Source organism: Grampus griseus (assembly GCF_964374135.1).
Source record: "Grampus griseus genome assembly, chromosome: 17".
Classification (NCBI taxonomy): domain Eukaryota; kingdom Metazoa; phylum Chordata; class Mammalia; order Artiodactyla; family Delphinidae; genus Grampus; species Grampus griseus.
This window is the reverse complement of record NC_139011.1, coordinates 64,283,748-64,306,469: the sequence shown is the minus strand read 5'-3', so window position 1 is coordinate 64,306,469 and position 22,722 is coordinate 64,283,748. Positions and strand designations below refer to the sequence as shown.

The window sequence follows — 22,722 nt, the reverse complement described above, 5'->3', positions numbered from 1 at the left end:
TGGGGAGCACCAGAGTCTCCCTTCCCTGTGGATTCCTTAATCCGCTTCCTTACAATGATCCAGAGAAGGTGTGAATACACGGCGGTAGCCTGTGATTTTCTTCGTTGTCAGGAACCTGCAAGCCTCCTTTCATCTTATTAAAATTATACCCTTTCTGGGCTTCCCTGGTGGCGCAGTGGTTGAGGGTCCACCTGCCGATGCAGGGGACGCGGGTTCGTGCCCTGGTCCGGGAGGATCCCACGTGCCGCGGAGCGGCTGGGCCCGTGAGCCATGGCCGCTGAGCCTGCGCGTCCGGAGCCTGTGCTCCGCAACGGGAGAGGCCACAACAGTGAGAGGCCCGCGTACCGCAAAAAAAAAAATTATACCCTTTCTGCCAAGATTGAAAAGAAAATCAGGAATTGGTAATTGTATCCCACTCAACCCCTTCCAAATTGGGGAGAGTGTCTGATCAGCCCTTCTCGGGTTACAGCGCTATTCACGCAGGGCGTCTGTTTCCACACCACCCCTGACACTCCAAGGTGGGAACCATCCCCAAGGATTAAAATAACATAATTAAACACCAAGTGGCTGACATGGGGTTCGGAGATTTATATACCTTATTTAACTCTCCCAATAGCCCCAAGAAGTAGGTATTGTTATTATTCTGGATTTTTTTTTTTTAACTTCTCCCTTTTCCAGGTGACACTTGGGGAGGCAAAGATACCTGACCACAGTTAAACAGCTAGCAAGTTTCAGAGTGGGGATTTGACCCCAGGCAGCCTGACATCAGACACCACGTGGTCAACCCGTATTCTAACGTGACTCTCAGAACTCCATCCAGCTGGGCAAAGATACTCACCATGTTGCTGGGAGGTCTAAGGTCCAGGATACTGCACATTCCCCAACTGTTCTGAGAGCAACGCATGTGGCACCCAGGAACCAGTCGGCCATGTGGGGCTTCAGTCTGGCCCCCGAGGCCCTCTCCCTGACCCTGGGCTGGATCTCAGGAGGGACTAGAAGTTATTTCAGGCCATAGCCACACCCTACGGTTTGGCTTGCCAAGAAGTAGAAAGGGGTAGATGAGTTCACCTGCAGGGTTGACCAATGTTCTCAGCAAATGAAGCTTTAACTATTCCATCTTAAAGAGGCAGCTATCAGTTTCAGCCGTAGCAGAGCCATCACTTAGACAGCAGGTGGCGATACATCTGGACTCGTGGCAGACGATCTTCCTTCCTCTGCCCTTCCTTGCACTGCCCTTTTCCCCCTTCCGCTCCCTTCCCCTCTGTCCCCTGTCTACCCAAGCACTGCAGGATTAGGCCCATTACTCCTTCAACAACTTCAGTGATCAGGATGCTCCAGGGCCCAAATGATCCTGAGAAGATCCACCCAAGAAAGGGATGCAGAGACCCAGGGGGACCAGATGCTTCTCCTTACACTGCGTTGTCAGTGGCTGTCAGCTTCCCCTTCCTGTGTGTCAGACTCTCAAGGACAGGGACTGTGCTCATTTTTCTTTGGATTTCCAGTCACTAACGTAGGGCCTGATACATGCGAAATCAATTCATATTGAAGTAAATTGATTAATTAGTCATTTTTCTTGAAGATTTCCTCATAACTGTATTTCACTTATTGGTTTCATATACCTTCCATACCAGAAGTGAAGTCTCAAGGAAAGTCAGTGCTGTGTATTTACCTAAGTTTACAACATTTATGCCATCCCATCACACAGCTATCCACGCTCACCCATCTGCGTTAGCATGTAAAATCCTTGAAGGCAAGAGCTGTATCCTACTTCCCTTTAAATGTCCTCTGCTGTGCTTTGCACGTGGTCAGCTTAGCGGTTGTCGAGTTGATCTAAATAATCTCTAATAAGCGGAAACCTTATGCTTAGATGGAAATGCTCACCCAAGGCCATCTACAACTTATGCTAAAGTTGTATAGGAGTAGACTTCTAATTTTACCAAATTATAAAAAAAGATTCCTTGAACAGGTTTCACAGGAATTCAGGGGATCGAACTACATTGTAACAGGAGTGTCCTGTCTTCCTCTCTTGGAAGGCTCCATTCCCAAAGCGGAGGCTACATCTTGCCACTGTGTGTTGAGTTCCCACCACAGTGCACGACCAGGACTCTGCTTTCAGCCCTATTCAGTCTACGTACACATATCAGAGTGCCTGCATTTCCCTGAGAGCCTGCAACTCTTTCTCCAAGACCAATTTCCATCATTGTTGAAGTCAGGTTTTGATCAGATATCCTGCCAGGGGTGCTATGTGGACCATTCTATTTTTGCTTTTGTACAAAGCGTCAGAATTTTTTGCCTATGGGTTAGGATGGCCAGAGTCAAGCCAAGAAGACAGAAGTGAAGTAGGAGAGAAGAAAGGAAGTCAGTCCTAAACAAAAAACCAAGAGAATGCAAGACTGTCGATGGCAGGGTATTAATGCCACTGAATTGAACACTTAAAATATGTATATGTATAACTGATACACTTTGCTGTACAGCAGAAACTAATGCAGCATTGTAAATCAACTATACTCTAATAAAAAAAAGATATTGAAAAAGAAAAAAAAAACTTCCGAAAATACTGAATCATCAATATGTTGGTGTTTCCTCTTTCTGCCATCCACTAGAAAGGGAATTTTAGTTGTAGAAATGCATACATTGAATCTGCATGGTTTTAATGAATGGGATTGAAAATTTAATGTATATTAAACTTAATAAAATTGAGACAGGATGTGTGCTAAAAAAAAATGGCTAAGATAGTAAACTTTATGTTATGTGTATTTTACCACACACACAGAAAGACTGTCCAAAGACTGTAGCGGGGGGATGGACAGCCGTCCATAATTGTTTCAAGTGTATGTGCTAAATCAGTTTGTGAACGTATTTAATCTGCTAAAATACATTTGCAGTAAATGAAATTGACCTGACATGTGCCAGAGATGTCTTCTCTTCCATCTTTTTGTTGTTGCCAAAACACCGCTCCATAAGCATGGACTTTAAGTCTGTCATATCCCTCAGAGTTATCAATTTTAGGATAAGGTCCCTGGCGGCCTTATTTGACAAGATTCAGTTTTTTTGGAAGATAGGATTTTGGTTTCTCTTCATGAGCACATTATCTCAGCTTATACTCAGGTTTGTGGAGCTGTAGAAAAATTACAGACTGATATCTCTTTAGTTTCAGATTAAAAATTTAACACAAGAAAAACATGCCATGAATCAAAAGCATTCTTCTCCTCACATGTCCATTTTATGTGGGTATCAACCTGTATTCTGAGGAAGGTAAATTATGCCTGTAACTGTGAACTCGTACATTTTCTGTGTTTAGCTGAATAGTTTGATGGAATCACCAGGCACTGGTGGCAATTTCTATACTTCTTTAAACACAGGCATCAGTCAGGACACAGACCGTAAGCATTCTGAAAAAGCCATACATTAAGAGGGAAGAACTGCTCGAGGAATCACAAATATTTATTCTAAAGCAGGTCTTAGTCCACCTTTCTTCTGACTCGGGGTGTCTGCTGACATCAGTCATTTATTCAACACCCCAAACCCATTCCAACAGGAGCCAGTTCATAATTTCACTTGGCAGTCCACCCTGATTTTCAAAGGAGAAAAATCCAGATGGAAAAAACAAATAAATGTCAAGCACTTGAAATTATATGGCTGATTATATGAGTCTACAATGGACCTAAAGAAGATTTAGAAAGTGTTTCTGATGGCAAGATACAGTGGAGCTGCCTGTCAGTAACCGTGCGGCACCAAGGGAACCCTCTGCTATCCTCATCCAAGAAGTCATCCATACGTAACATCCCTGTGTGACGTCATCTTCCAAGGTGCTAATGAAACTGTGTGTGCAAGGGCTTTGTAATCCATAAATCACTATATAGATGCCAGTGATTATTTAAATTTTAAACTATTCCTTAGGGTTCTATAATATTTCTATTTGTTTTCTGAGGTGGGAATGCTAGACCGTCACTCTGAAGCTTCATGCCCTACATGGCGTGAGGAAGGAGGAATTAGCGACAGGCGACAATGTCCCCACAGCCCTCATCTAGCACCCAGCACAAATGGCCCATCCATTAATTGTTGTCAATGGGTGAGTCTGAGTAGGGCAGGCAGGGACCTGCCCACAAGCACTTTTTGAATTGGAAGGACATTCAAGATAACATTTTCAAAGAGGGTTGTACTGTGATGGAGAAAGCAGGAACCTGGGATTCAGGTAAACCCAGGTTCAAACCTGGGCTCTGGAACCTGTGAGCTGTGGAAACTTGGGTAAGTTATTAAATCACAATTTCTTTGTCTATAAAATGGGAAAATAATACCTTCACCCTGCTGGGCACAGTGGAGAATAGCTGACCTAGAAGAAACACTAAAATCATCAACAGCCAGCACAGCTAGGGGAGAAAAAAAAATTCCACAGATTAATCAGAAAGAAAATAGAAAAATACAGATAAATCTTATTTTCCAACTCGCCAGATACTGAAAACAGATAAAGATGATCTCAGGCATGTTTGGTGTTCCTGAAGTAGAGAATTCAAAAATATGGGACAGAAGGAGTAAGTATTCAAAGATACAATGAAAGAAAAAATTTCCCAAAAATGTAGAAAAAATGGAATATGCAGCTTTGAAAGAACATACTATGTTCCAGGAAATTTTGATCTAGGACAACACACAGTGAGTCATACTCTGATTCAGTTTCAAGAATCAAGAAAATCTTTAGACATCCAGGCAGAAATGGCAAATAATCTACAAGGGATTAAAAAATGGTGAAGAATCAGATTTCTCCACAGCAACAACTAATGCCGGGAGACAATGTAATAGTGTCCATAAAGCTCTGAACAGAAGGAAAAAGGTTATTTCAATTTCTTGATATTTTTCATAATCTCTTAACATTTCGATGGTAATCCTCAGACCTAGTTGCACATTAGGATCCCTGGGGAGATTTAAAAACTTACCCATGTAAGTGGCCACCCCAAACCAGCTAGATCAGATTCTCTGGGAGTAGAGCCTGGACTATAGTGTGTCTCAAAAATGCACCAGGTAATTCTAAGTGCAGGTGATTCTCAGGCAGGCTACTCCAAGTGTGATCCGTGGATCAGAGTATCAGCATCACCCGGGAGCTTGTTAGAAATGCAAATTCTCAGACCCACCCCAGACCTATAAGAATCTGTATTTTAACAAGCTCTCCAGATCTGGATGCACGCTTAACTTTGAAAAACCTTACAGAAGAATCTCTCTGTCTCTCTCAACATTTTGTTCACTTTATTAATGTTATAAAGATTTGCTGGTTCTGCAAAGGGGTTAATTATCTTTGGGTGCGGTGACTTATTGGCCCATAGAAGACCCTTTATAAGTGTGAGTGACTAAGTGAAACAGAGACCAATCCTAGTGGAGAATGCAGTTCAAGTCCCAAGGTCTCTGTGTAGTACTTATGCTTAAGTTTCCCTTGCAACAAAGGCAGTATCTGGAAACTTTTTAAACTCATCTTTAGAAGACTAGGTAGGTTTTTCTAAGTTGACAAATGTTTTCGACCAGAACCAGAAGTTTCTTGAAGAGGAATATTTTAGGAAAAAAAAAAAATCTCTTTTAGGAAAGAAGATCTAGACCTATATTGTAAAATATTTTAAAATTAATAACATTTGGATTTTAGCAATGACTTCAGTTTCACTTATTTCTTTTACAAGAGTAAAATTAACTTTATTTAAACATAGGAGGCACAGAATGATCCGTTTTAATACAGGTATTTCTGTATCTATCTGCATATATGCAGAGAAAGATGTTTACCTGATGTTATTTATGAGTGGGTGAGATTTGAAGTGTTTTGTAAACTTTTTGTTTGTACTTTTCTACATTGCTGACATTCCTAAAAATGTATACTATTTTTCCAAAAATACTAAAGTTATTTTTCTAGTAAAAAAAAAAACCCCTCATTTCATTAATTTGCCCAGGATGATCAGGATCTGCGTACCAATTCACATCAACCAAACTCACAGAGACTGTGAATCAGAATCACAAGATATTAATTAACATACCCATTCCTTAATCTAAGACATGGCATCTGCTTCACGGTGACCATATGTACTCAGGAGTCTAAATTACATATTAAAATGTTGCTTGATGAACAATGTCTTCTCAGGAAATGTCTTCGGAACTATCATTGACTAATGGTTTGTCCTTCACTGAAGTAATCATTCTTTGTAAAGAACTGTTTTCTCATCCTAAAATCAGGACTCCGTTCTTCCATCCTAAATATTTATCGTAAGGTCTAGTTTCCCCAAATTGTGACTGATATTGCTTACACTGGAGGAATTTCCAAATCACAAATGCAAAAGGGTCATGCTGGCAACATTGTCTTCATCCCAAGCATAAAATTAACATCCACGGTAGCTACAATATCAGAAGTTGGCATCTTATCTTTATGTCTAAATCTTGGGTGTGCTCAACTGGGGACGATTTGAGCCTTCTGAGTACCAAATACATGTTGGTTTTTCTAAAAAGTTCATGAGGAACAAAAAGAGTAAATGCAATGTAAGGAAGTAGAGCCTGTGTTGTTGGGGTTTTTTTTTAAGATTTAATGAAAAACATGTTAAATTCAATCCCAAGATGATTAATTATCGTTAGCATATCTCACTTATTAAAAAGAAATAAACATTCCACTCCTTTCTTGAATTGGCTTCAGTTGAACTCTTTCATAGGGGAGATGGGGGAGGGGTCTATCTACTCTACTGGTATAAATGCTCCAAGATGTGTTAGTGTCATAAGTCAGGAACTCAACTCAATACTAGGAGATATTATTTTCTGTGCAAGTATTTACTATCTTGCTCTAAATTTTAAGTAATTAAACCATGCTGTATCAACTAAGTTTAAGTTTTAAAACAATTATTATTCTACTGATTTTATGTATATGGGCTTTAAATCCTAGTAGGTTAGAATTCTAGTTCTCCTATTTTTAGCTGGAGACCAAGTATAAAACAATCCTCGATCTACTTATTTTATAAAATAGGAATAATATCACCTACCTACTTTTTAGGGTTTTCATAAGGTTTACAAAAGTATTAAATGTTTAGAGTACATGTAGGAGCTCAATAAATGAAATCCATCTGATAATCAAAGGTGTTTAGAAGTGCCTATCCACAAAATATTCTCTGACATAAATTGTACCGTGTTCTTAGAATGTATATATATGCATAACTAAATCACTTTGCTGTACAGTAGAAATTAACACAACACTGTAAATCAACTATACTTTAATAAAATAAATTTTTTTAAAAGTTCATCAAATTTTTGTTTGAGAAAACCTTTTCTCCCGCTTCTCATTTCTTAAATCATTGGCCACACTTGGAGGAGGTGGTCAGAACATAGAAAAGGTACAGGTAATATCTAAATCATTCTCAGTCAAAATTCAGATGTAGGCAAAAACACATCCACTTAAGTTTACTTGGTTATTTCCCTAGAAACTAATGCATCATGTAATGCATATAAACACATTAATAGTGTATTTTATACATTAATATAGAGCATGCAAGGACATAGAATATGTTCGTCCTCCTACATCTGTGACAGTTTATTTTTCTTCTTCTTCTTCTCTTCCTTCTCCTTCTCCTTCTTCATTTGTCTTCTACCTATTTCCTCTCATCCCTTATAAATTTGGGTTCTTTTCTCTCTCTCCTCTTTTATTGGGGAAAACACAGCCTTGGCTATGCAAATGTTTCTCAAAGTTTTAACTCCAGTCAGTATCTTTTTCTGGAACTACACATCTGCTTTCAACTACCTGCTTGGCATCTCTCTGTGGACGTCCTGATGGCACATTAAACTGAATATACCCAAAGTTGCACTCATCCTCATTTTCCCCCAAACTAGCATCTCCTGAGAATCTTATGTCTAAGACCAGAAATAAGCTGGTTTTGATCCTTCCTCTCCTGATAGCCTATATCAAAGGATCTTAAGTCCTTTGCCTTGATGTCCTAATTATCTTAATCTGTCCTTCCCATTCCTATTTCTACCTTTCTACTGAGAGATTCCTACCTCAATTTTTATAAAAACCTCCTGACTGGTTTCCCTATCTCCAGTCTCCTCCCACTACAATCTAGCCTACAAATGAAACCTGGATGAATCTTCCTAAATCACAAAAGCAATAATTTACTTTCACTGTCAAAATCTTCCATTGTGAAACAGAGGAAATACAGACTCATACTTGGCATCTGAAGGTTCTCTACCAGATGTGATCAAGTTATGAGCCCTATCGCCCTCTAGTCCTTTGATCCCGAGGATGCATAAATAAATGACCCCACAGGGACTTCCCTGGTGGCACAGTGGTTAAGAATCTGCCTGTCAATGCAGGGGACACGGGTCCAAGCCCTGGTCCGGGAAGATTTCACATGCCGCGGAGCAACTAAGCCCATGTGCCACAACTACTGAGCCCATGTGCCGCAACTACTGAAGCCCGCGCGCCTAGAGCCCATGCTCTGCAACAAGAGAAGCCACCACAATGAAAAGCCCGTGCACTGCAACGAAGAGTAGGCCCCACTTGCTGCAACTAGAGAAAGCCCACGTGCAGTGAAGACCCAGCACAGCCCTAAATAAATAAATAAATAAACAAACAAATTTAAATAAATAGCCCCGCAAAGCCAGATCTGGCTTGCCCATGTAATTTTCTTTGGCTTGCACAATGGCTTTATAAATTTTTAATTATAAGTTGCTTATTTTGAATTAGTTGCTAATATTTACACATTGGAAGATTTCACAAAAATCCAGATTCTGGCTTCTCATGAAAGGTTAGAATATCTGGCAACTTTGGGTCCACATTCCCACACGACAAGAGGGCTGAAACTAGGCAGTGAGTGCCTGTTTATGAATGGAGAAACATGACCCAGGCCACCACAGCCTTCATCTGATTGGTATCATTCAATGCGCTACTGGCTTGGTGTCTGTAGGCACGTGAATTGATGAAGTTTGCCCTATACCACCTAGAGCTCCAGCCAAGTATATCGTTCCCAAATGCATAGTATGTCCTTGCTATGTTATTCCATCTTTCTAGAAATGCCTTCTCCCTCCATCTTTCATGTCTTTAAGGCCCATTTCTAACACTGCATCCTCCATGAAGCTTTCTCTACCTCCCTGTTGGACATCACTGCCTCATTTTCGTTCCTCTGTTAACACTGTGTTGTTCTCTTATGGCCCATTTCTCATTCTCTGCTGGATCGGCCATTGGTATCCTTGATTTCTCCCTGTTTTTCAGGGACTTGCATTGACAAACACCTCAGGCTTTCTTGAGGAGGGGTTTTTCCTCTTGACCTAGACCTTCTTCCTCCTCCCCTAGAGACTGAGCGAGTCCCTCTTCCCACCCACTTTCCCCTCAGGGATCCGCCTGTCTACGCAGCAGAGATGCCTTGTTCTGCTTGGTAGTAAAGGCCCAATTCAGCAGGTGAGCCTGAGGTGAGCAATACCTGAGTATGTACATTTGCCCAATTCTGAAGTTCAGTGTTAGGAAACCCACTGTTGCCACACATCTAAACCAGGATTTCCCTTCCAGGTTTTATCAGCAAACAAAACTAATATTTTCATTTTCATCTGATTGAATACTTATCTCACAACTGCTTTCAAGCTCGAGCAGGGAAAAGAAGGGGTTCTCATGGGGAGCCTCTAACCCTAACAGTGAGGACTCATTCTTGAATCTTCTGCAGCTCCTAGCAAACGTCATTGTGCAGATACTCAAAAAACATTCATCAAACTGAATCAAAAGATATAACCAATGTGCATAAAATTCATAGAATATAATTCTTCTTAGGCTTATGTCCCCATATATAAACTGTATAAATAATAACTTAAACGTCTGTAAGATTGACAAAATACAACATATGCCGTATATAACAGAAAATATTTGTTTCCTATTTACATTTCCATTGTATGTAAATCGCTGCACATCATAGCATATATCGAAAAAAGGAAAAGAAAGGAAAAAGACAAACCTTAGAAGTCAGTGAAGAAAGCATCCCACGAAAGGATAATCAGCAGTCTCAAAGCTCTTGTTTCTTGCTCTTTTCAAATTTTCTGGTTGTTTCTTGACGAATGGTATCATACTCCAAAATGGCCATTTTAGAAAGTCTCTGTAAGTACTGAGATGGTGCTCCAGTGAGAGGATCGCTGAAGCCAGAACCTGTAAAGAAAAAACCCCAAAACTGTTATTACAATTAAATTAAGCACACATGAATGATATTCTCTAAGAGAGTATACACCAAATATCTGTTCCTCAAATCACCATTAAACACCACTAGCTCGGGCGGGAGGGAGGGAGACGCAAGAGGGAAGAGATATGGGAACATATGTATATGTATAACTGATTCACTTTGTTATAAAGCAGAAACTAACACACCATTGCAAAGCAATCATACCCCAGTAAAGATGTTAAAAAGAAATTAAGCACAGCCAAACGAAAAAACAAAAAACAAAAAACCACCACTAGCTCTCCATATAACACATTCTTTGAAGTAGAAATGAAAGCTACTTAACTTTCTAAAGTGACTGGGATGGCAAGTCATCTCAAAAAATATTTAACTAAAAAATGCTTAATGTTTATATTTAATGATATAAAACTGAGTCTGTCATATGCTTCTTAAAACATGGGATGGCTGTGGAATTTATTCCAAAATAAAAGGCATGATCTCCATAAAGAACTCATTTCATACCTTACATGCTTATCAAGCTACTGTCTCCAAACAAAACGATTTCTCATAAATGTTGAGGTGAAAGAGTAAAACTATAAAGTAAAATAAGTCACTCACTAACTGAAACAGCATTAATCAAGCTTCTATTTTGAAGGATAGTAATAACAATAATAACAGATAACAATTATTGAATGATCTCTCTATTTCAAGTATTTTTCATCTATATCATCCACACAACAATACTATGAAGTAGGTAACTAGTACTATCTTGGATTACAGATTTAAAAAAGAGTTTAGACATTGTTAGAGGCAGGATTTAAACCCAGATGCATCAATTTGGAGTTCCCATGTAATCACAAATATTGCCCTAAATATGTAATATGTATAAATACTTTTATTTGGAAGCATACAAGGCTTTGAAAATAATACACTGATCCATATTGCTTTAAAATACTATTGTTTAACTTCAGTTTCACGTGTCAAAAACAAAAATTGACCTCAATTCTCCAATGTGGTTGGAATTTTTGTTTGTTTTGTTTTATTTGGGTGTGTAATGAGAGTGGGAATTTCAGACTGAGAGTAGAAGGGAAGAATTGATCAGGATTCCAGTTCTTAGCAGTAAGATGGACTTGACACTTAGACTCTCTGGCTACAAAATAACTAGATTCTAAGCATTAAGCAAACCTCAAAAAACTTTAAAGAATTGGTATCATACAGACCAATACAATTAAGTTGGAAGTTGTTAATAATAAGTCTTAAAATTCTCAAATATTTAGAAATGTATACACACATTCTAAATTATTCATCCATCAAAAAAAGAAATTGTAATAAACATTAAAAATACTTGTAACTAAATGATAAAGAAAATATTACAAAACTTGTGTGATGCAACAAAAGTTGAACATAGAGGGGTTTATACCCTAAAATTCCTGTGTTAGAAAAGAAGACTGAAAATTAGTAAGCTAGATATAAGATATATGTTAGGAAAAGAATAACCCAAAGAACATGGAAGACAATACAGGAAAGAGGAGAAATCAATGAAGTAGAAAACAAACTTACAATTAGAAAGATTTTTAAAAAGACAAGAGTTCTTCACTGAAAAGACTAATAATAAAGGAAAACTTCCAGGTAGATTAATTTAAAAAAAGACAGAAGGCCCAAATAAATAATATGAGGAGAAGTATAGGTAGAGCAAAGACTAAACTTTATGCCAATAAATTTGAACACTTAGACAAAATGCAAAACATTCTAGAAGATATAACTTACCAAAATTGATGGAAGGAGAATTAGAATGCCTTAAGAGTCCTAAAATTAAAATAACTGAATTAATATTAAAAGATTCCTCCAAAGAAAACAAGTGATCCAAATGATTTTACAAATGAACTCTATCAAACTTTCAAGGGAGAGATCATTCCAATTTTAGGTCATATCCTTCAGAGAATAGAAAAAGCAGAATACTCCCCAGTTCATTCCATGAGGCCATTACAGTCTTGACACTGAATCCAGACAAGGAGAGGACAGAAAGGAAAATTAGTGGTAAGCTCACTCATCAACATAGGTTTTAAAACCCAATAAAATATTAGCATATTAAATATGGCAGTACACAAAAAAAGATAATACATCATGCCTTCAATGGGGGTATTCAAGGAATGTAAGAGTGGCTTAACATTACAAAATCTACAAATGTTATTGTCCACATTAGAAAATTAAACAGGGGACTTTCTTGGTGGTCCAGTGGCTAAGACTCCGCGCTCCCAATGCAGGGGGACTGGATTCGATCTCTGGTCAGGGAACTAGAGCCCACATGCTGCAGCTAAGAGTTCGCATGCCACAACTAAAAAGATCCCGCATGCTGCAACTAAGACCCTGCACAGCCAAATAAATATTTTTAAAAATATGAGAAATTTATTTAAAAAAATTAAACAGAAAATCACATTCAGAAAAATGTTTGATAAAATTAAACTTTCATTTATATTTAAAAAAACAAAAAAACCCAAAACAAAACAAACAAAAAACAAAACTCTCAGCAAATTAAAGTTAAAGGGAACTTCTTTACCTTGATAAAGGATATCTACCCAAAACATATATCAAACGTCATTCTTTATGAGAAGACATTAAAAGCATTTCCTTTAAAATCAGAAACAAGTCAAAGATGCTGACTTTTCATTTCTCTTCACTATTGTATTGGTGGTTCTAGCCAGCTTAGAAAAATCAGAAAAATCAAGGCATAGGATTTGGAAAGAAAGAATAACACTGACATTATTCACATATGATTATGATAATCTATGTAGAGAACTCAAAAATTTATATATATCATATATAATATGTATGTATACACAGTATAAAATGTATAATATATATCAAGAAATAATAAGGGACTTTAGCAATGTGGATCAAATTGCAAAAATTAACTATATTTCCAAATATCTGTAATAGAATGTTAGAAATTTTAATTATAAAAGAATTATGGGGCTTCCCTGGTGGCGCAGTCGTTGAGAGTCCGCCTGCCGATGCAGGGGACACGGGTTCGTGCCCCGGTCCAGGAGGATCCCACATGCCGCGGAGTGGCTGGGACCGTGAGCCATGGCCGCTGAGCCTGTGCGTCCGGAGCCTGTGCTCCGCAGCGGGAGAGGCCACAACAGTGAGAGGCCCGCGTACCGCAAAAAAAAAAAAAAGAATTATGGCAGACTACTAATGATCTTTTCAAAACTTTTTACTCCTTCCAGAACAGGATTTTACTGAGCGCAAGGTCATCCAGGTAGAGATTACATTTCTCAGCTTGCTTCAGAGCTAAGTAGAGCTTTGTTAATAAGTATGAACCAATAAGATATGAGCAAATGTGCAACTTTCTGGTCATCTTTAAATTATAATCCTCTTACCCTAGATTTCTGGGCTTTTTTGTTTTTGTTGGGATGTTTTTGATAATTGCTTCAATCTCCTCATTAGTTATAGGTCTGTTCAGTTTTTTATTTGTTCATGATTTAATCTTGGTAGGCTGTATATTTCTATACATTTATCCATTTTTTTCTAGGTTACCCAATTTGTTGACATATAATTGTTCACAGTAGCCTCTTATAATCCTTTTTATTTCTGTGATCAGTTATAATGTCTCTTCTTTCATTCTCAATTTTAGCTATTTGAGTCTTCTCTGCTTTTTTTCTTAGTCTAACCAAGGATTTGTCAACTTTGCTCATCTTTTCTAAAAACTAAATCTTCATTCTGTTGATTTGTTTTCTGTTCTCTATTTCATTTATCTCTTCTCTAATCTTATTATTTTCTTCCTTCTTGTAAGTTTGGTCTTAGTTTATTCTTCTTTTTCTAGTTTCTTGAGGTATAAGTTTATGTTGTTCATTCAAAATCTTTTTCCTTTTTTTATGTGTTTACCATAAATTTCCCTCTTAGCACTGCTTTTGCTGCAATCTATAGGTAGGTTATATTTCTGTTTTCATTTGTCCCCAGATATTTTCTAAATTCCCTTGTGATTTCTTCTTTGACCCATTAATTGTTTAAGAGTATACTGTTTACTGTAGGAGTTTAAAAAAGGATAATCTGTATCAAATTAGGAAAGTTCCCTTCTCATAGTTTGCTAAAAATATTTTTAATCATGAATATAGAATTTCATTAAAATATCTTTTGCAATTATTAAAGTGAACATATGAGATTTCTCCTTTATTCTATTAATAAGATGAATGACACCGATTGCTTTTCTAACGTTAAATCAATCTCGCATGCCTTAGGTAAATCTGATATGATTGTGTTGCATTATCCTTCTTATGTATCGCTGAATTTCAATTGGTAGTGTCTTGTTTAGAATTTTTACTTCTATTTTATAGGAAAAATTGGTCCATAATTTTACTTTCTTATAATGTCAAAGCTAGGTTTTAGAATCAAGGTTAGAGACCTCATAAACTGGGTCTTTAAGTGTTCCCTCTTCTCCTATTTTCTGGAATAATTTACGTAACATAGTTTGTTTTTTTTTTAAATGTTGGAAGAATTCACCAGTGTCAATTCTGTGTCAATTCTAAGTTGTGTTTTCTCTTTTCTTATATAATATTGGTAATTTCTCTCTCTCTCTGTCTCTTTCTCTCTGTCTCTCTCTCATCAGACTTGCTGCACATTTATCAATTTTATTCACATTTTCAAAAAACTAACTTTTGGCTCTGTTGATTTTCTCTACTGAATATTTGTTTTCTACTTCATTGATTTCTGCTCTTTATTATTTCTTCCTTTTATTTTCTACATTTTAATTTGCATTTCCCTGATGACAAGTGATGTTATGCATCTTTTCCTGTATCTACTACCATTTGTATGTCTTCTTTGGAAAAATGTCTACTTAGGTCCTTTGCCCACTTTTAAATTGGGTTATTTGGTTTTTTGCTATTGAGTTGTAGGAGTTCCTTATATATTTTGGATATTAACCCCTTATAAAATATATGGTTTCCAAATATTTTCTCCCATTCCATATGCTGCCTTTTCATTTTGTTAATTGTTTCCTTTTGCTGTGCAAAAGCCTGTGGGTTTGATATATCCTACTTGTTCATTTTGCTTTTGTTGCCTATGCCCTATCATCTGTTAAATCTAATCTATTATTGTATTTTTCAGCTCAATAATTTCTATTTATTTTTTATAGATTCTAATTCTCTGATATAATTTTTCATCATTTTCTCTATTATCTTGAATATATTAAATATAGTTTTTTAAATCCCTGTCAAATAATGCCTATTTGGATCTTTTGTAGGTCTGCTGATATTGTCTGTTTCTTCTCTTGGTTTTTGTCATTCTTTGCCTGATAAGTTGTGCTTTTTAAAATTTATTTATTTATTTACTTATTTACGGCTGCATTGGGTCTTCATTGCTGCATGTGGGCTTTCTCTAGTTGTGGTGAGTGGTGGCTGCTCTTCATTGCGGTGTGTAGCCTTCTCATTTCAGTGGCTTCTCTTGTTGTGCAGCACAGGCTCTAGGTGCACAGGCTTCAGTAATTGTGGCATGCAGGCTCAATATTTGTGGTACACGGGCTTAGTGGCTTTGCGGCATGTGGGATCTTCCCAGACCAGGGCTCGAACCCGTGTCTCCCGCATTGGCAGATGGATTCTTAACAACTGCGCCACCAGGGAAGTCCAAGGTATATTTCTTTTAATGTCTGATAAGTTTTGATTGAATGCTTGAGACTGTGTACACAAACCTGTAAGGCTCTGGTTTATCTTATAGTTTTCCAAAGAAAATTTAATTTTCTTCTGGTAGGCATATCACTTTAATCCAGTCAAAACTGGGTTTTAACACAATAAATAGAAAGTGTAAAAGGATGAGCTAAAGATGAAATAAATAGCATGCCAAATGTCAAAAAAAAATGGGGTTTTAGCCTTTTTTAAAAGCTAGTCTATTGTATGCCGTTATTACAGTGTGTAGCTCTTCAACAGTTTCAACTGAAAGCTTGTCTTTGCCAAGGGCTTTCCATCTTGGCAAGCCTTAAACTCCCTTCAACTCCCACCTCTGTCTCTCTGGCAAATGCTAAGTTACTGAAATCTCTGCTGAGTCCTTTAGCCTCCAAGAAGCTATTTTCTGTTTCATGTCCTAAAATATTACCCAGCATACATGTCACTTAGAAACAGGCAAACACCTGTTGGGGAATTTGCTCACAGACATTTGGGCTCAGTTCTCTGCAGTTATTCCTTCAGAATCTCAGCCTTTTGAGTTGGAAATGATTGCTCTTGACAACTTAAAACACTGTTTTTTAAATACTTTTATTATTTTATATTTTTTTAAAAAATGTTTTTACTGTATATTAATATATATGTAATATATTACTTTTATACTTATTTTATATATCATAAAATATATTTAAATTATTATTTTTATTTATTTATTTATTTATTTTTTGCAGTACGCGGGTCTCTCACTGTTGTGGCCTCTCCCGCTGCGGAGCACAGGCTCCAGACGCACAGGCTCAGCGGCCATGGCTCACGGGCCCAGCCACTCCGCGGCATGTGGGATCCTCCCGGACCAGGGCACGAACCCGCGTCCCCTGCATCGGCAGGCGGACTCTCAACCACTGCACCACCAGGGAAGCCCTAAATTATTTTTTATGATTAGCTCTTACGCGAATTCTTGGTAGTAAAGTTGGTCTGATATAAGTTATTCCATCATAATCAGAGATGGAAGTTCTCTGGGCCATTTTTTTGAAAGGTGTGACCACATGATCCTTTCAAACTTTAAATCAGATCACATTAAAATCATTCTTCTGTTAAAATCATGTAATCGCTCCTCATTTCAATCAAAGTTAAATATAAAGTCCCTTTCAGGGCCCCACAAGGTCAGATACTCCCTTACCTCTCTTACCTCATCTTCCACCCTCTGAGATTAGCCATACTTGACTCTTGATGTTTTTTTCCAACAGGTCAGGTACCATCCCACCTTGGGACCTTTGCTGGCCCCAAGAGAATAACATTTTCCCAGAGTTTAACTCCCTCACCTCTTTCAAATCTTTGCCCAAATATTATTGCCAACCACCCTATTTAAAATTGTAAATCATCCTTCTCTCCCCAGATCTCCTGATCTACCTTACCCTTTTCTATTTTTTGTTGTTGTTTCTACTGCACTTCCACCTTTTAAAATACTATGTATTGGGCCTTCCCTGGTGGAACAGTGTTTAAGGATCCGCCTGCCAATGCAGGGGACATGGATTCGGTCCCTGGTCCAGGAAGATCCCACATGCCGTGGAGCAACTAAGCCCATGTGCCACAATTACTGAGCTTGCGCTCTAGAGCCCGCGAGCCACAACTACTGAGCCTGCATTCTGCAACTACTGAAGCCCATGCACCTAGAGCCCGTGCTCTGCAACAAGAGAAGCCACTGCAATGAGAAGCCCGTGCACTGCAACGAAGAGTAGCCCCTCACTCATCGCAAGTGGAGAAAGCCTGCGCACAGCAACGAAGACCCAACACAACCAGAAATAATAAAAATAAAATAAAATAAAAATTTTAAAAGTAAGTTAAAAAAATAGTATGTATTTTAATATACTGTGTGATGGATTTGTTTATTATATTTAATGTTTGTTGGCTGTATTCTCTCACTAGAATGTAAGCTCCACGAGGGCAGGGATCTTTGTTTTGTTGAGAGATGTACTCTAGGCCTAAGAACTAGAACAATGAATGGCACAGAGTAGATGCTAAATTGATGTTTGGTGAATGAATGAATGAACGAATGAACTGCCTTCTTATATGACTCTGAAGGAAAAGCAACAAGTATTTATATTTACTGAAGGCTCCATATGTTGTAGGATTGGTACAGGCACTACAGAGATACAAAGGTGAATAAGACATAGTACCCAGCCCAGAAGAACCATAAAGTTGGCCTACTGGAAAATAGGCAGGCAAATATTCATTTGGGCCAAGATGCAAAACAAATGTCTTTTGTTCTAATTAACATTTATATTTTTATTTCATGTTACCTGTTGATTACAGAAGTTGTTTATAGCTGATGGAAATTCAGATAAAGGAAATATCCAAGAAGTTTATGAACTTCCACAGGCTAAACTTACAAAGCTGCTAACAAATCAATCTGACTGCCACTGACAATCTCAATAGAAGTCTTACTTAGTAATTTTCATTTTTGTTGTTTGTTTGGAGGTGCTCTATTAACTCCACTACTCCATAAGTGCAAAATCATGGAAGTGATGAATGCACTATAAGAAGACAACTATGATTATGACAAAAATTAAAAATAAGTAAGGTTTAAAACATGTTATGCTGGTAAGGAAATAACTGTTGTGCACAGGTAAAGGATGAAACACTTGATAGTCTGAAGGACAAGTAACAGGTAACATATAATGTTAAAGATGTAATGCTTAAAACAGTGTTTCTCCGTTGAGGGTGATTTTGCCACCCCAAAGACATTGGGCAACATCTGGAGACATTTTTGGTTACCACACCTTGGGAGGTGCTAGTGGCATCTAGTGAGTAAAGGTCATGGATGCTGTTAAACATCCTACAATGCACAGGACAGACCCCCACAGCAGAATTATCCAGTCCAAAATGTTAATACTGTCACTGTTGAAAAATCCTATTTCGATAATAATCAACAGAAGGCAAGAAAATATAATGACAAAATGAAAGATGTTTGACTGTACAGCTCAAGAATCTTCACCACTGACTTTGGGTAAAATCACTTCAGGAAATGGCTAAGAATTTATTGGAGAACATAAATGCTAGACATATGCACTGTGTCATATGCCATAAATGGTTCCTTTAATATGTTGCCCCATGAATCTGTAACACGTGAAGCAAGGAATGAGGCAGTAAGTGTAGATACCAGAGCTGCCAGGAAATTCTCCAAAATCTTGTAGGCATCATTAAAAGTGTAACTAACTGACTCAACAGTGTCTGTTTTTGAAAAACAAAATTCTGATTAAATGTATCAGAAAGGTGGAAGTGAGAATGTCTGGTTTTAAAGCTTCAAAGGACAAACTCATACTCCAAATAGGTGGGAATGCTCCTTGGTGCTGTAAAGTCTCTTAGTCACCATGGAGTAGCTTTATGGAACCCAAACTGTTGGCATATAGATAGGTTTTTGTAGTTGGATGTTATAGGTACACAGGTTCATGAAAAAATTAATTAGAAGATAAGGCTAGAAAGGAAAGTTAGGGGAAGACGGTAAAGAGTTCAAGGCCAAGCTAAGGAGTTCATACTTTAGTCTGTAGGTAACAAGTTGTTTTGTTTTTGTTTTTGTTTTTGTTTTTTGTGGTATGCGGGCCTCTCACTGTTGTGGCCTCTCCCGTCGCGGAGCACAGGCTCCAGACGCACAGGCTCAGCGGCCATGGCTCACGGGCCCAGCCGCTCTGTGGCATGTGGGATCTTCCCGGACCGGGGCACGAAGCCGTATCCCCTGCATCGGCAGGCGGACCCTCAACCACTGCGCCACCAGGGAAGCCCAACAAGTTGTTTTTGAAGAAGGGAGTGATGTGATTAGAGGCCAAGTTTTAGGCTTTTGTTGTAGTGTTAAAGGACTTCCAAGGTCAGAAACTCTTAAAGCAAGACCATTTTGCAGGTTATGCAACGGTCCACATGAGAGATGATGAGGGCCTATCCCAGGGTCCTGAGAGGTATGCCTGTTAGCATAACTGATGCCATCTTGGGTCCACACAGTTTCTCCTGTCCTCCCACTGACTTTACCCGGGACTGTACTGTGCAGTCAATCACTTCTCTGTTGTTAAGGGCTTTGTAGTTAATAGATATTGCTTAATAATCATTAGGACCAGGTGACCTCTATGCCCTGTTAGCCTCCAAACAATGATGAAGACCTCCCTGACATATTCCTGGCGTCCATGAGAATAGTTACCCATTCATAAATCTTGACTTAGGAATATACTTCCTGTTTTCAAGCACACACTCCCCATGCCCTAGGTTAACTATAAAGTTGTCTCAATGACCCCTCGGCAGTGTGGAGTGTGACTACACGTTTCCAGATGGCTGTCCCCTCAATCCCATCCTGTGAGTAAGTTACCATATAATAAGCTGATCCATTGATTATGTGGAGCTGCCTGCCTCAGCTTTTGGTCTCAAGATGCCTTCTCAGTTCGGTAGGCACTTTTTGTTCCCTCCATCCTCCAACGTGAGATAATAATGGTATGTATATATTGAACACAACATCCACTAAGTTTATAAACAAAGCTTAAAAGAAACATGAACAAAACAAAGACAATTAAGTCAATGGAAAGAAAGGAAGTTTAGAAAAGATAAGTATGGAATAGCTAATAAGACATGGGGTAGGAGAAAAAGATGACCCAGCCTATCTTTTGATTTCTCCTGAAGTAGTGCCACAGTACATGCTGGCTTAGTCTTCTTTAACCTAAAATTATATATTATCATAAATTCACTCTTACATAAATCCAGGGTACATTAATTTTTTTAAATACAGTAAGAGATAAGAAGCTTGCTTTCAGTGAAATTCACTTGTTGAAGGACATCATATGAAAATTAAATAAACGTTAAAGAAAGGAAACTCCTTCTATCAAGGAAACTCCTTCTATCACAAATAATCCAATCAGAAGCAGATATGAACCAACTCAGTATCTCGATTTTTGTTAATAAATTATACCAGTGGCTGAGTGTTAGGTCTGACTTTTCCCACCTTTATCTTATCACTAATCATGATTCAGGAAATGCTAGAGGAAGGGACTCAAGATTAGATGAACAGGGTATCTAGATATGCCAGATACCAATTATCAGTTATTTGTGCTCTTTTTACCTATTAATTACCACAATCTGAGTTTTGTCATAATTAACTTTGGTCCTATTGGAATAGATATAGATAATGAGTAGGTTATTAGAGGAAATATGTCACGATTGAATCTGCTGTGGGCGATATAACCCATGAGAATTCCAAATTTCTTGTAACTTCATTAAACTTTAGAAGTCAGCTATAACTTTTTTTTTTTTGTTCTCTATTCAATCAAAACATATATTAGTTCTCAATCCATGTGATACAGTTTAATGAAGTCAGCTTACACGGCTGCTTGGAGGTATCCTAGCAACTTATTACCATGGCAACATCACACTTCCTAGTTGTCAAATATGGGTACAGTCAAGATGAGCCGACCTAGTATTCACACTGAGGTTTGGAACTCAAGACCAGCCTTAATGATTGTTATGTGATAAGGTTTTAGTGGTCCCTACGGACACTCCTCAGATTCTTTTCCACCTACTGACTGATAACTGAAATTCTATGATTCATCTCCTTAGCGTGAAGGGCTTTATGTCCTTCAAAAAACATAGAACATCCATTTTTAAAAAACAGTGTCCAATATCAGAACAAATATCTTTGTGTATTGGCTGCATGGAACTTTTAAAGATAACACTGGTGAGTTGAGAGGTCATATTGCTTCAGTTTCATAATATTAATTTAAGGGAATTAAACTCACAAATCATCGTTTCAGGTCTGCTAGTCTGCCAGCTAGAGGCAGTTTGTCATACCGCAGGATAGCTGTAATTTTTAAATGCACTTCACTTCGAAGACTATTTTCAGTTATATTACCAAAGTATGCCTTGAGATTCACTGAAAAATTTTATCATTTAAGAAATTTAAAAACACATTAAACTTTTATCAGAGTTTTTAAATCAAATATCCACATATGGAGATTTTTTTTAAAAAAAGGATACAGGGTTATATACAAGACAGACAAAAATTAGTACTTCCCTGCTTTGCCAAGACTGTTCTTTCACAAGGCGTTGTTCAATATGCAGAGAATAAAATACTTGTAGGCAACCCGACATTTTCTCAGTAGAATGGCTAAAATAAAGACACAGGGAAAAGAACCAACATTTACGTTCGCCAAGCAGTTCATAAGCAGTGTGACACTCAGCCACCACTCTTCCACTTTGTGTCTGAAGAACACTTGTCATAACACGAATATAATATAGTCAAATTATTCTTCATTAAATTAAGTAAATTCACACTCAAGTCAACATAAAATATTAAGGGATCATTTCACAAACAGCCAAATTGCAAATGAAAAAAATAATGAACTGAAATCGGATGAAAAAGGAAGCAAATTGAAGACTTAAAATCTAGAGGCCCAATGGGTTAATTGTTGGTGCTTTCTGGGTTTCCAGTTTCTTTAAGATGATCATATGCATTGAAAGACTGGTCTGTACTGAGACAAGTCCACGGCCATAGGCAGCCCTACATACGTTTGCCCAGAGGTCAAGAGTGAGCTAAGTGTCAGGGATACAGGTGTCTCGGTAACAGTGGAAACTCACTGCCCTTAAGTAGGTTTCATATTCATGTTTCCAATGGTGTCTCCTCTTTCTACATCCCTGCCATCCCTCCTCTTTAACTGCTACCATCTACTCCACTAGCAACTCACAATCTCTCTTCTGCTATCTCTGATTCTGCCTTATTTCACCATAACCTCACTTCAGAAAGAGTAATTTTGCTTTTTATATTTTTATAGCTTGACAATCTGTCCTCGAATGATATTAAAAATGATGGGGGGGGGGCTTCCCTGGTGGCGCAGTGGTTGAGAGTCCGCCTGCCGATTTAGGGGACACGGGTTCGTGCCCCAGTCCGGGAAGATCCCACATGCCGC

At 38.1% G+C, this 22,722-nt stretch overlaps 1 protein-coding gene across 1 annotated transcript in view; it reads right to left on the bottom strand.

The window, feature by feature from the left end:
- Positions 1-22,722, bottom strand: part of LOC309835671 (uncharacterized protein C8orf89) — a gene marked incomplete at its 5' end in the record, with an annotated part of 36,625 nt that overhangs the window by 10,619 nt on the left and 3,284 nt on the right. The window contains 3 exons of the mRNA XM_082675283.1: positions 9,945-10,132; positions 11,907-11,945; positions 20,428-20,483. Of these exons, the coding sequence (XP_082531409.1) occupies positions 9,993-10,132; positions 11,907-11,945; positions 20,428-20,483 (235 nt within the window). The 3' untranslated portion in view covers positions 9,945-9,992. The remainder of the gene's footprint in view (positions 1-9,944; positions 10,133-11,906; positions 11,946-20,427; positions 20,484-22,722) is intronic.